General features: G+C 43.6%; 1 protein-coding gene across 1 annotated transcript in view; it reads left to right on the top strand.

Annotated features, from left to right (window-relative positions):
- The window catches only part of LOC107220624 (lysine-specific histone demethylase 1A), a 222,627-nt gene extending 207,828 nt beyond the window's left edge, over positions 1-14,799 (top strand). Inside the window, exons 12-15 of the mRNA XM_015659292.2 lie at positions 9,742-10,034; positions 10,126-10,338; positions 10,406-10,616; positions 13,057-14,799. Of these exons, the coding sequence (XP_015514778.2) occupies positions 9,742-10,034; positions 10,126-10,338; positions 10,406-10,616; positions 13,057-13,244 (905 nt within the window). The 3' untranslated portion in view covers positions 13,245-14,799. The remainder of the gene's footprint in view (positions 1-9,741; positions 10,035-10,125; positions 10,339-10,405; positions 10,617-13,056) is intronic.
- The last annotated feature ends 873 nt before the right edge of the window (positions 14,800-15,672 follow it).

Genomic DNA, 15,672 nt, shown 5'->3' with positions numbered 1-15,672 from the left:
TTCACGTCGTGGTTATACCCACATCGTTTCAGGATTAAACGAACCGGCTCGCCAGTCGTCTAGCTATAATTATTGTTACTTGTATACGCCGTTATACACTGACAACTGCGCTCGATTGCTGTCGACTTTTACTTAAATCTGTGGAAAATTCAGCTCCGTGAAAATCGTACCCTTGATCGTCATCACCATCGTGTCGTGTATCAGCAGCCAAACGAACGCTGCTTGTACTTTGGATAGAACGTTTTTACGAGCCGGGCTATTATTTCTTTATTTAATTCGTTCCATGCAGCGGTCACGTGACTCTTAAATTACCACGCCACACCCCGGGAGAAAGGAATATCGCTACCTGTTTGCCGGCTTCTGGTTGCTGCCCAAACCTTCGATATCTGCACCATCAGCGTGCAAAAATTTTGACGACATTTCTATAGCTTGGAGACCTCAGAGGTTCTTCGAGAAGGTTCAATTTTTTTTTTTTCCTCCATTAACAATAAAATGATTGAGTGGATGAATATTAATCATGCGACGAGAAGTGAAGAATGTAAGCCATTTTTTGATATTACCATTTCCTGCAGATTTTAATATGAAATAAATATGCGAACGCACGTAGCTATCGAGATCGCTTTGAAACAACACCCATTTTCGATTTAAATAAAAGCGAATCTCGGATAATAACCGAGGAAGTGAAATTTTGACGTTAATATTTTACGGCAGCAAATTTATTTTCTAGAACTCGAAAGCGTTGCGTTGCTTTTATATACGACTTTTCGAATACCAATTAGAACATAATTACACGACGCAGTTATAGGTGAAACGTTATTATTCAATTTATCGCTACTGTAAATCATATCCCTTCGTTATTACCGTCGTCAAGTTTCTCTGATTCGTCAGCAGTTTCTTGAGTCTAAAAATACGTCAAAACACACTTGTCACTGATGCGTTCAACCGGTTTAGACAACCGCTGGGAATTGTGCAAAACCGCAAAGTGACAACGTCAATTTTTTCACATACTATGCGGTGCGGTTGAAATCTATCGTCCTCTTTCTTTCTTGGATAGTAGGTATATCTACGTTCGCGATACCCACGGTTACGTTATAGATACACGAACGTGTGGTGGGCATAGTTTGAGACATACATCCGTTTCATGACAAGTTCGTATCATTTTATCTGCTGGTCAGCTTTAGGAGTAAATTTCTCTGTCGACTTAACGGTGCCAGTTAGAAATCTAGATCAGCCTAAAATTTCGAGACAACTCACCTATCTCATTCGAACGTATACGACGTACGTAACACAGCGTATAGTGAGAACCTCACATCCGTCTATACGTTGCCGCGTTGTCTGTTTTTAAATATACTCCCAACATACCTAATTGCTTTCAGGGATAGTGAGTGATAAAAAGTACCTAATAATATCCAATTTACTTGTCTCAGGCGATACGAAGTTAGGTACCCATTTATGCCTCTCATCAGTTTTTACACTTTCGGATGGTGTAACCTTTAGTGCAACCCGCTTCGAAACACGCAGACTTAATATCGTACCATTCGTCGATTCGTCTATTTTGAACAAGAGCAGTTTTAGCTGACGAGAAATGAACTGCGTCTTGATTAGGTGGCATTCAAAACTGGAACCAATTTCTCGTATCTGGTACGAAGCATCGGTAGCGCTAAAAAGTTGTACTCGTACATCTCTCTCGTTTCCCGTGTAGCGAGGTTAAACGAAGACCAGAAAAAGTTGTGATTTGCACCGGCCGGAGCCGGTACACATTAATTTATCAAAATTGCACCGCAATATCGCTTGAGATGAGACCACCGCTAGATTCTTATACGGTTCGTATATCATTTCGTCGTGGATATACCTACGCACGTCGTCCATCGTTACGGGAACACCGCAGCTTTGCCGTCTAGCTCCAGAATAGGTTCGAGAAGTTGGATATGTCCTTGCGCATACGAAGTAAGCGAGTTCGATGTACCGAAGCGGGTGGTAAATCGAGTGAAAGACGATAGGATGAGAAGATCGGTAGCAGCACAGATACTCTAGTCGGTGGGCATACAGTAATAATCCCGTTTGTAATTACGCCAGTTATATACGAGTGGGTTCTCGAAAGAATCCTTTAAGGACCAAACGGAGCAGAAGCTCGGACGTAGAAAGGGGCGAAGCTCGGGCGAAAAAAAGCCATGGCGTAAATTGAAAGAGGGCACGGCTGTCTTGTTGTGTTTAAAAAGGCAATTTGCGGGCCTGAGATACGGCCTATATATTATGAGAACAGCGCTGCGAGATAGCTCGGTTGATAGGGAGGCCTTTCGCCTTTGCCTTCGTGGCTGAGAGAGGATGAGTGGACGAGAGAGGATCTCTCCCTTCCATGCGAAGCGCCCTGGTCGCCACTGCAAATGCATTTCTTGTGTAGCCCACTGCTCGTTTGCAGAGGGACGATTTACTCGTTGAGTCGTATTCAAATATTCCCCGCCCTCTCGTGGATTCCCCTCGCACATTCGGACGTGTTTCGTGCCCATGGACCGTTCTTCGGCTCTCTTATTCTTCTCCCTCGGCAATGAACCACCCGCTGCAAGCCCCACCCCTGATCACCGAGATCTCAACGATTATTATAATTGCAATATCTACGCTCACACAGGCGTCCCGCTGCGCTTTGCAATTCCCTCTCCCCCTCCCCCTCGGCGACATACATACTCGCACGTCCGGCATTGTACAAGTCCAGAGTCAAAGGTCAGCCGTGTCAGAATCCACAGTTTTGGCAGGGATCGAACGCGCGTCGTAAATTAGTGGCGTAAATTTTCAGTTTGTCGTGGTATAACGTTAAAGTTCTTTGATTTACACAAGTTGCGAGAAGGGAAACTCGCGATCGAAGAGTTATGCATTTCGAGGGGCACACAGGACGACCGGTCCTCCAGCCGTTGCCTCAAACCTGCCTTCCACGCGCCGAAGATAAAGTCCGTGGTGACCAGAAGGACCTGCACAGGCCGCAGCTCATGGTTCCGATAGTCTCCTCAACACCACAATGGCGGCATTCTGCCCGCCACGTGTGCGTTAACCACGAAAGGACGGACATGTTTAGGACGATTATTTATACGGCGTAATAAATAGCCGTAAAACCCATAAGAATTCCGTATGGAGGTCTGCCGCGGCCCCGTCAGGTTCACCCCTAACATCACGGATGCATCGGCATGCCATCGAGAGACTGTACACGACGCGGCACCCCATATAACTTTATGGGCCCAACCCAGCCTCGGAGCGTACATGTGTATCTAGGTATCTTCCTCCATCCTTGACATTCTATGACTCGATCGACCGTATACTTGGGTATGTATGAGCTCACGGGCGTCTTTGGCAACAGCATAAATTTTGTCATACCTCGTCTTTTATAATACGTATATCTTCAGCGATTCTATTCGCAACTGAACGACGATGTAAAAGAAAATTGGCACACGGTACAAAGTCGAGCTGTATTTTGTCCGTACGTTCGGATTATTCACCCTTCCAGATAATTGGAAATTGTATAAGAAGGTGGGCTCTCGGTTGGTCGGTAGGCAGGTAATCGATAGCCGGCAGGAGGGGTGGCCCAACTTATCTCGAGCGTTTCGAATATTGCGTGTCTTTTGTTCTTTTAATCCGAGATAACACCGCCGAGAGGCTTATCTTACGATATTTTTCAACCTTTCGTCGGAGGGCCAGCCGTGCACGTTCACCGCCGATTCACCGTGCAAGTGTAAACTGCTCGGAGGGATCGTTAGGACGTGCTCAAGCAATCAAAAAATAACATCTTTCAGTATGAAACGTTAAAGCGGCCCGAGCTCGTATTCCTCGGCAACATTCTTCCTTGCTTTCCCGCACCGCTGTAAGGACTCGGCTCAACTACATACTTCTCACCCTGATACTATATTTCGATTTCCGCTCAATGATGTTTGCCTTAGTATAGTTTAAAAGTGTAATAACCATAAAAGCAGGGATGGGCGTGTCGGACAGGCCGCGTCTACAGGGGTATATTCTCGGCTCCGAGTGTGTATATACCTACAGCCATTCTTTCGGCTTGCTGCATCCTGACTCGCTGCACACTCTCCACTAAATCGTCTTATACACGCATACCTGTCGTGAAAAACTTACCGAGATTTACTGACCGGCGTGTTCGAATACTTTTCTCAGGGATCGACACAAAAGTAGTATAAAACTTGAACGGGTTAACGGTCCAGCTTACAACGAGCAGCTTGAAAAAGATTAGTCCGGGGGTTTGGTTTGGCATCAGATAATACCGCGTGGATAAAAAATCGCATTAATTACGACGGTCCTTAATGAAAATTTTCGCCTCGATATCAATTCCTTATATATTGCGGCGAGTGGTCCGGAAACGTGTTACCTACCACGAGAATAACCGACCGGTAGACGGATAATTCTGAATTCAGCTGAAAAATAAGCAAAAGGCTTCAAAGACGTGAGGAAGCAGGTATACAGTTATACCCGAATGAGAATCTTCTCTACCTTGTTCCCTGTCTGTTATTTTCGCCGCGATTACAGTAAATAATGCGGTTTATGTGCGCGAATGTTCTTCGGCGCGGTTAATTTGTCGATAAGATAAGGTGATTTCAAATCGAGTCTCGTTCATCGTACGCGCCGCATCGATACGCCCAGAGATTCCTATAAACGATGTTCGTTAGGCACTGCTCAGGTTATAAAAGATACAAACTTTGGATTTAATTAACGCGAAAACGATTCGGTGCCCGACACGCTATCTTTTATTGGCTTTGCTTATTCGACTTTGGAAGCCTTGCTAAATATCCCAGTCTTCAGCCAAAACGCTACACTTTTTTACGTTCCGTACTGCCTCGCATTCTGCTTTCTGGCCGTTCGGTCCGAACTTGGAATTGCAGTGTCGTGATTCCCCCCCAAGGTTTGGGACTAACTTTTCGCTTAGCATGGTTCTCGTATAAAAGGGAGCTAATCGGTATTGAATTACGAAGCTAACTGTGAAACATCACGACTCCGAAGGGTTTGAGATAAAACGTTCCTCTCGCGCAAAGATGAGCATTCTACAAAGCCGTTACGGAAATTGCGTCGTCCACCAACCACCGCCAACCTTTATAAGCTCAGAATGAAACTGACTATTCGCTTAACCGTTCAACATAATGGGGCCCGCAGGCACTTTCGTAAGAAACGGGAGGAGATGACTTGACCCGAGGTGACGACATACGTGCGCACCGGCGAATGCAGCACCTTCTCCTCATTTCGATCCTAGCAAACTGAACGCCTCTCCTGGTTCATGATATACTCGTAAATGTCGTGATACGGTTGAACGAATAGACCAGTGTTGATAATCGTCTATGGGAGCTTACAGGTATACACAGTGAACAGACGAGTCGACGACGGCCGAAATTTGAGAGCTTTCAATTTTTTCGTCTATAAGTCTTGTTCTATTGGAAGCTTACGATTAGGCGGCTTTAAGGCTCACGGCTGGCGATCGCAGAAGACTAACCGACTACTCGGACTGCTGGTAAAAACAAAAGTTCGTCGAACCCGTTAAGAATTCTGCCACTTGGATGTTTTAGTATTTGACTGTTCCCTTACGCGGTGCCCGAGTTCGACTCCCGTCGAGCGACAGAACGCCATAAGCAACCAATTTAAATGTAAATTGAAAACCACCGCGGCATACAAATTGTTCGACTCGGCATCGAAATATACTGCGAGCGAAGATCAAACACAGCAAACGGAGGGTGGCGAGGCCGGAACAGTCCCTGCTTCTTATCGGTGCCTTGTTCACGGACAATAAATGTGATTGAGCAACAGATACACACGAGAGATCTGCAGAACCTCCAGCTGAGTTTCGCATCATTGGATTGTGACTAATTGCAACGCTGATAAAGAGTAACTTGATCGATAATCACAATTTTCGGGAGGTGGATATTCTTACTATCATCTTTGTTCGTACGCTTTTATATCTCAATGACAAGCCGTACGAACCTTGTGCTTTATACCTGCGTAACAAAAATCGTCCGGAGATCACGATATTTCTGTACACCTAAATTGGTAGTTGATAAAAGTAAAATCATTCGTTTATTCGCAGAATAATGTGGTTGTAAACCATGTGGTTATACCCATGATGCACGTTCCGAGGTAGATACTTCGACACTCGGTTAACCCTTTTTCCCCGCGATAAACCTTTGCAGGTCTTTTCTCTCATTTTTTTTTTTCTTCAACCATACAGAAGCACTCGGACGGTTTGCATCGAACGGACCGCAAATACGGTTACTGATTGCCGCGGACGTTAATTGCAGACCATTCTATAATTTAATGGAACGCAATAAATCAGGCATCTAATTGATAATTACTGAAAATCACGCCAAATCATACCGCACGGTAGCCACTGTGAGGTTTAAGACGTCCGCAAAAGAGCTTTGGCAATAAACGCCAGCCTACCGAAAGGGTTGATTATTCCTGTAACCATTATGTCTGATAACCAAAATGGCTGTCGTGACGGACGAGGGGATCCGGATAGCCAGGACTTACAGGCCTTGCTAACGGCGTGACCAACAAGACCGACTGTACCCACCGTGCTAATTTAAATTACGACTATAGCAACGCTCGACGGATTATACGCATAAATTTGAATTAACGAAATGGCATTTGACATGGAATATCCGTCGGTACGGCTTCGTAATAGCCATCAACGTAATTAATACCAGAGCAGAGACACGTGTGTATCATAATTAGAGCGCTTACTATGCGTTTGCATGTAATTACGATAATACTGACTTCCTAGTTCAGATTTAAGTTTGTAATTGTAACTGAAAAGGCTTAATATTGCATCTTGATGCCGCTTGAACTGGTCAGCTGTTATTTTTATTCAACTTTATCTTACGCAGCTCTTTTTACCATGACGCTCTAGCCTTTCACAATAACCCACATGGCTAGAAGATTGCAAATTCAAAACCAATCAACGCGTACGTTATCATTAATCTCCGTTCTACCTTAGATTAACTTACTTAAAGTGCTTTTCTTAAACTCTTCTTTGGTTCGACCTAATTTTAGACAAATAGTCATAACTAGCATCGGACTATACACAATCGTGGCAGGAAATTTGAAAGAAATTTTTTTTTTCAACATTTTTGATTACTAAAAATGTTTCCAAAGTACGACCCTGGTTTCTAACTGCGTCACATCTGCGTGTGTACCTATTTTTAGACAACTTGACTGTTACTTACAACACATATAAACCCAGTTTCGCACACGTAAAACGTATGTTCTTATATGGACCGAATGCCGAACACACCCACCTTATCTCGAGTCGCTGAATCAGGCATATGCGTACAGCACCTGTTGGCAGCCGGTCTTTCTAAGTTGTATCAATTGAAATTTGCTTAAATTCGCTCGTAGGTACGCGAGCATACATTTACTCTTATAATATTGTATCGATAAATGTAATTTTCAAGAAGCAAGACTAGTGCAGGTATTACATGGTGCATCGTAGGGCGGATAGATTATCGGCATATTCAAAGGAAAAACCTGTTCGATACCTACTTCACTTCTATCCTCGAGGGCAGATCTGAAAAAAAAAACTAACCAAGCAAGAGACGTTAATGTAACCACTTCGGTTTGAAGAGGTTAAAATAAAGCCAACTTCATTGTAACAATCACTCTTCACTCTCCACCCATTTTTTCAAATGATGAACTTTCATCATGGCGCAGCGGTGGATAAAAACTACTCGGATACAAGTTACACGAATTGTCACATTGGTCTGAAGTTTGCCAAGGATTGCGCTAGTATCGCACTTTACCTCGTCGTAAGCACGTTGAACGCAAAATTCCAGTGTAACGTTACGTACAGTCCGTTTCAAACCTCGTTCTAAATCAGTTGTCAAAAGCTTCCGAGCCGCGCAGACACCCGCCGGATTTTTTCTTGACTGAGCTTGGATAACGATCTAAAGTATCCGAGGGGCAATCGAGCAGTAAAGAAAGAGTCTCGAATGTCTCCGAATGGTCGGGTGCGACTACTGCCGGCTTTTCGAGCCTTTGGACCTTTGGGCATCCGAGTCCCCTGGATCTCTAATGGCTTCGTATTCCAGTCTAATAATCGTTTATTATTTAAATGGAATGGACGTGTGGTGTGTGAACAGTACATCAATCACGGCACGTCCATCAGCGTAGATCTGATACGGAGGAGTCATTGGTAGAGTCGTTGCGGTACTCCGAACCGGACTCTGCCTCGAGTATATAACCTGGCATCAACGGACGCTCCGGACTCCCAGTGATTGCAAGTCTGACCGGTTGACTCGTCGGACAACCTTCCGTCGACTCAAGATGGTATGAACTTCACCTTCACACTGACCACTTTGTTTTCGCTTCAGACCACCGATAGAATAATACGGTGTACCCTGGCCGTACTGCCGTAGGTGTATTAGCGGCAACTTTAATTGCTGATATAGCGCAACGTACAAGCGATTCCTTGGCAAAACTTTTACCAACTTTGCATTAAAAACTTATCAAATGCTGTACCGAAGCATATTGCGATAAATCGTGAGGGTTGCATCGAAATATGTTGGTTCCGTTTTGCAAGCAATGCACTCGTCACTCTTCCGTCTCACAATGAGCATCGGAGAACTTTTGGTGAAAACAATTTCGTGAAGCAGTAACGTTTGCGTTATTCATAAGCCTTTGCTGGACTGATTCTTCGTTTTTAGTTGAAATTACGGTCAGTCAGTTTGATTAACTGTTGCATAATTCCATCCTCAGGGACGATACGTCTGAAGAAAGTGATTCTCGTTAGAGTACCGCCCGAGTACAGCGGCACAATCTCTGCTCGATTTGTTGGACGTTTAATTGCCGTCATTATAACCGCGGTACGGAGTGTCAGTATGATTTTAAGGTAAATATTGCTTGGCGCATTTGTTGAACAATTTTTGCTGCACTTTTTCGTTCCAATCGTAGACAATTTGTTTGTTCTGTTGATAGAAAATCAGTAAAGAATGCAGCAGGCGTAAAAAGGTCTTTCTTTTTTTCTCTCTAAACTCTCGAAACTCTATCGAGACGAGCTAACATACACCCTCTCGCCTGGCTTGTAACTCTCTTCACTTCTCTCTATCATCCCGCTGCCGAACCTGCGCCCACTACTCGCATATGCTAAAGCTAAAAAAAAAAAAAAAAAAAAGACCATGGGGTGAAAGAACTGCTTCCTGCATCTTCGAGAGGCACGGAATTTATGTAAGCGTTCGAACGTGTAAAATTGTTTTATGTCCGAGTCATAAAAAGAATCGGTATTTCACATTGAGGAATATCCTCACGTGGAAGTAATGATTCATAGGCAATTGTAATTCAAATATTCGAAATACGCTAGCACGGTAAATCTTCTGGTTTCAAGTCGAAGGATCCTGTGGGCGGCTGCTCATGCGGCACCATGGCAATCTCACTCACGTTGGTGTTGCATATTCCATACAACTGCACAGTGACGTGCGCATCGCTTCGAATTTCGCCTTTGGGGCAAACTTTTGCAGGTTATTGAGTGATGCTGCCAACGTTAACTTATGCTTCCCTTCAAACACATAAGAATATTTACCGCCTACGTCTTCTACTGCCCTCCTGATTATACCTCTGAAGATATTCCCATACTTCGGCCGTTGTTCCGATAAATACAGAAAAATCTGAAGTCGACCGGTGAATTCAAAATCAACAATCTTCTTCGCTCTGCCTACGCCATAATTTTCCTCCCCTTTAACATAACACAAAAACCAACTTGTTCTGTTTTAGTTCGCAATGGTTATTCTTGCGTCCCAGTAGCCTTGTCAGAGGGACTTGACATTCGGCTAAACACTGCAGTAAGAGCCGTTCGTTACGGTCCAAATGGTGTCGAGGTCTGGGCCGCGCCCTCGAGGAGTCCGCACACAGCGCACACGGTCCACAAGGCTGACGCAGTCCTGGTTACGCTTCCTCTGGGAGTCCTGAAAGCCTCGGCCCAACCTTCGGCGGTCGCGTTTAACCCGCCCCTTCCCGACTGGAAGTCACAGGCGATCCAGCGTCTCGGTTTCGGCAACCTCAACAAGGTTAGGACTCGGAGCATCGTGATCAATGTGAACAACAAGCCTTTGCTGGGTGGAAAAACGGACGCTTAGACAATCCGGGATGTGCTTTCAGGTGGTGCTCTGCTTCGAACGAATCTTCTGGGACCCTACCGCAAACCTCTTCGGTCACGTCGGAAGCACGACGGCGTCTCGAGGAGAGCTTTTCCTCTTTTGGAACCTGTACAAAGCTCCGGTTCTGTTAGCCCTCGTTGCCGGCGAGGCAGCTTGCGTGATGGAGAACGTTAGCGACGACGTTATCGTGGGTCGATGCATCGCCGTCCTCAAGGTAGACTGACCGACGAAGAGGCCGGGAATTTCACGGTAATGATTTTTAATTCTCATTCCTTCGACAGGGTATATTCGGAAACCAAGTTGTGCCTCAGCCACGCGAAAGCGTTGTTACCAGATGGAGGGCCGACCCTTGGGCACGAGGTTCCTACAGCTTTGTTGCTGTCGGTAGCTCCGGAAGTGACTACGACCTTCTCGCGGCACCCGTCACTCCTCCAGCTCCTCCGAATCATCCACCTGGGGCTCCACCTCTTCAGCCACGTTTATTTTTCGCAGGTATAACAGTAGTGACGTCGTTTTATTTTCTTTTTTTTCTTTTGTTTTTCACAAGCCAGGGAACGTGAATCTTACGCGTTTGGTTTTGCTGGTGTAGAATCATTGTTCTCGAATTTCCGCGAGCTGAAAAGTAGTACGTATAAGTTTCATCAGTGAGATGCACTCGAAGATACTGAGATCGTATAAAATTCAAAACGCTGAATTAAACTTTCACGTTATTTCCATCCGATAGATCGCCGAAGTTCGTATTGTATCTCCGGGCCAACGTCAACGATACTTATTATGCCGTTTTAACGGAACACGAGCCAGTTAGGAATTTTTTCCGACAAAACGTGAAGAACGTTTAAATTCAGAACGCTCGAAAGCATAAATGTTTTTAAAGGTCGGAAAAAGCGAATCGTGAAAAACTTGACAGGTATACGTTATATACCAACTACCGCCGCGCCGTCCTGGATGGAAATTTGAATATTTTACGTATGAGGTAACATTCACGAGCGATTACCCACCTGCATAATTCGCCTTTTGAATTTTATCATTTCGAAGGAAGAAAGATCAACCTTTCATCCGCCTGTCTTCCTTCCTGCCCGTCTCACAATCAGTCGGCCATTCATTTATTCGATCTTCCAGCGAACCGTTTCCCGACTTTCTCGCAAACTTTGAACGAATCGATCTCCCCAGAATTTCTTTGTGATTTCACCTTCTTCATTCCGGCGAAACTGCTGGGATTCAGACTTTGTAATCTAAAAACGAGCAAATGTTTTTTATGGAATCGTCAGATTTCAGTTAGAATCGTTTTAAAAATCGACGCTACTCATCAAACATCAGAAACTCGATAACGTTATCACTATTTTCACGCAACAAGCACCGATTATATTAAATGTGTTCATACAGGCATCGATGCAACACTAGGAGATGTTTGATAATCTTCTTGCAAAAAACATGTTTCCTTATCCCTGCATTTTTGAAGACATTGTACTCTCCGAAATTCATGCTATGGGCCTACAGGCAATCCATAAAACTTGTACAATCTGCCTTCGACAACTATACAGTTTCCGTGGATCCCGAAATATATTCAAGAACGTCGCAGCAGCCTCCCTTGCAACGATGAAGCCTTTTAATTAAATTCACACCAGTGGTGAAGCTGTCGTTTTGACAATGAGTTTCCGTGTTTGCCTCATGATTTCCCGGTAATTAATAAATAGTAATTACTTGGAATAATGCAACGTCGAAGACAAAGTCAACGTTCATTTACGTAAGTGCGGTTCTAAATGAAAATGAAATTGCTTTTAACTTGTTATACAACCGCTGCGACGAGGCCAACTTTCAGAAATCGGCACAACCCCAAAAGAGACGCATACTCCACGAATACAACGCACGCTGCTCCTATTTTTTTGCCTTTGGTAAAAAAAAAAAATATTCGGGATTCTGATCTGCGTCTCATTTTCTCTCTCTTTTTTCCTCCCGCTTGTTTGAAAAATTTATATCGCTTACAACGAGTTTTCAGGTGTTGCCCACAATTGGAATTCGAATGAAATACTTGGAAATGAAATTATTTTTAAACCTGGAAGTCCGTTTCGCCTGCATATCGTTTTCCCAAACTTACTTCGGCGTTCTGAATATGCTAATAGCTTCGCCGCAAATTAAGACGGGCGTACTCTCATCCCTCCCCGCAATATCCCTCCGTTTCTCGTTTTATCTTTCTCTCGTTTCGTTCCTCGGTAATTCGTAAATCTTTTTAAGAGGTGACATTAATTATTCTCTTGAAAAATGAATCATCATCATCAGATCCACGCGTGAATCTACGATTGATCGGTGGGGTTTTAATTATCCTAACAAACAACGATGGATATCTTCAGTAATTCTACAGCGTGTATTTTAATCAGAATAATCACGAAACTGACTTACGAGCGTAAGATAATCGGCGCGGATCTTTGCCCGCTTTAATCCTACACCGCGGTACTAATCTCGCCCTGGAGCTTCCTCAATTATTTCGCCTTTCTCTCTTTCGTGGCATGCCGTATCTACTAACGAACGTGCCGCCGACCGGTAACGAGAGACCGGCCGAAATCTATCGAAAGTTGGATAATGCAGGTTTAGTGCAGTGGCAACGTAGGAGGAGAGCCGGCTGCGTTAAGTGAGCACCAATTAGGCGGTATATTACGTCATATATTTAAGCCAGGGACACGCGTGACATTAACGTTTGAACGGTCGGTTGTAAATAACGATCAACCCGAAGGAATACACGAGTGTGTCTTGCACGTGACCCGCGTTCCTCGTTCTTCATAACACGCAAAAACGCGTCGGGAAGGTGGGATAATTTGTTTCCAGGGCGTAGCACGATTTCATTTTTATCGTCCCACCGTGAACACCCCGGGATATTCGACAACGATCGTGAAATCACCCCGTTCGCTTCTCCCTCAATCCCTTCCTCCGGTTTCAGGGGAACACACAATTCGCAACTATCCGGCAACGGTGCACGGTGCATTTCTCAGCGGACTAAGGGAGGGTGGACGAATCGCTGACCAGCTCACCGGATGTCCTTACGCCCCCCTGACGCAGCCGACGCCTGTCGTTTCCACGGCCGGAATCGTTACGACATCATCCGCAGCTCCGGGCGGAACGCCGTAGCGCCAGACACCCAGAAGCGTCTTATCGCCAACGGACTCGCGATCTCCGGTCGTTTTTGCCGGTTGAGATCCGAGGTGGATTCCCGTCTGATGTTCTTATTACCATTTTTGGAGGAAACGTCGTTAGGATGTGTCTGGTAATAAAAATACACGGAAAAACTTGGACGAATATCCGTCCTACGCAGACTTTAATCGACTTTACCTGCCTCCGGATAAGAGTCCTGTATTTTTTGCATGCTTGTGAATGTGCCGTTTTTGAGATTGCGGTTGAAGAACGGCGGGCGTATTTTACCCACGAGATTATGCTTATAGCGTTATTACTAGTATTTCTTTTACCACGTGACTGCCTTAGCGTTTAGATATTATTTGATGCTGTACCAGATTCAATGGTATATCTCTATTATACTCGGTGGTACGGATGTCGATTGACCCCGTGTCTTAATTACCTTCGTTTACGTATTGAAATTTCATTTCACTATAGGAACAACTCACAAAGTTTTACAATAGATAGTTATAGCATTACGTGTTATTCTTATGTAGCGATATTTGCCCGTACCTTTCATGCTGCAAAACATTTGTCTAACGGACAGAACTTTAATTCATATAATTGATCCGATTAGACGAACCCAAAAAACTCGAGCAAAAGCAAATAATAAGTTAAACTCTGTCATGTATTCTTCTTATTTTTCGTTATTAAACGGAAATAGCGCGATCCGATCGCTGACGTTATTTCTGTTTACGATTCGTTATCAAAATCAATGTCAATATTACCTCAATCTCTGTATAAAAGTCCTTTTGTCCGCAGGGATCAGCAAACCCGTGTCAGATGTTATTAAAAATTAATTGCTTCTAATTATTATTATACCTCAACGCATCGTACTTATTCCATTATCCTTTATTATTCGTCGAGAAATGGCGTTAACGTTTCATTGCTGGTCCATTTATAAATACGCGATATTGCAGGACACTTTCGATGCGCGTGCGTTGTGATTTTTGCAATGATTGACATAACACATTGCAATACAGCGAGTAACTAATCGACTGATTATAAATCAATCATGCAAATCGGCCACATTCTGTAAGTGCAATGAATGTGTTAATCATTTATGACTACTGTAATGAATGGAGTAAATAAACAGTGAACACATTCCGCTAATAATTCTTTCTAAAGTTCCTCATTTTTATTTATCTGCACAAATTAAACTTTTAATCGTCAACTTATAATATAAAATGCATCTGTATTTTCCGTAGAGAAATTCAGTAGCAGTTCGTTTCCATAGATTTCATCGCTGGTGCATGCCATCGAATGAAAAATAACGAATGAAACAATGTTGAACATTTATCATATTTTTTTACCGTGCAAGTGTTCGAGTTTCGAAATCACTGGTTGTAACACACAATGTTACTGGAATGAATTTTTTACATCCGACTCCCGAATTTTTTTAACAAGAAAAACAGCAATGTAAATATGTAATGATTCCTGGGAACACTTTTCTTTGCTGACATTTCGTTCTTTACACACTAAAAATTACATGAAGGAAAAATAATTTTATAGCTTTCCCTCCGTTTTTGTAAGCAAATTCAATTTAAATGGTATAAAACTGTATTCTACGGAACATAAAACGTACATCTATTACATTAATGTACGAATGAAAATTTATTTCCCTCAAGTAAGTATCGCCTTTTGTAGATTTTTGAAGAACGAGTAACTGGCGGTGGTAAAAAATCGTGCGGCGTTTACTTGTACGATTAAATTTGTCACAATTTTCCCAATAGAACAACAAAACAATCGGACGTCCAATCAGATTGAAAAAATTAAGCGCAATCTAATCTAATACGGAGATAGCGGTCAGGGTTTGGTAGTAACTCTTAATTTCAGCTGTTTGCCAGGAAAGGGGCTATTTACAGTTTGTCTTGGTTACGGTAGATACAACCGCAGTCCATCAAACTGTCGTCTTCGTTACTTCTCCTTGAATGAGATGGGTAGTGGTTATCTATTCGTTCCTGTGTTTTCTTCCACTTTCCTTTCTCAGACTCTCCTTCGTTCCTTTATTCTCTCATCTCACCCTGTCACGTGCCCTTGTTTCTTTTCTTTGACTATTAGTTCTTCGCTGTTTTCTACTCACCGGTAGACCTAATTGTACACCTTATTGTTTTCCTTCCTTTGTAAATATGAACGAAACGAAGTAAATAGAAAATATAGGGGCTCAAAGAGCGCTGCGGTCCATGAAGAGAAAATTAACGGTGACACGGTTAGCGGGAGGGATTGTCGTCCTTTCCAAAGTGGTCCACATAGGTATGCTGATCCATTTTTTCTCCGCATGTTATTTCCGCCAGACTCGAAAGTCGTAATTTTTAATTTGTTAAATCTCGCCCAAACAAAACTGGGGTCGTCTCTGCATTCCTTGGTGTAATGGAATTGGCCTAAA

The sequence above is a fragment of the Neodiprion lecontei genome, chromosome 4 (assembly GCF_021901455.1).
Source record: "Neodiprion lecontei isolate iyNeoLeco1 chromosome 4, iyNeoLeco1.1, whole genome shotgun sequence".
Taxonomy (NCBI): Eukaryota; Metazoa; Arthropoda; class Insecta; order Hymenoptera; family Diprionidae; genus Neodiprion; species Neodiprion lecontei.
The sequence above is the reverse complement of the archived record's forward strand: the minus strand, read 5'-3'. Positions and strand labels throughout refer to the sequence as shown.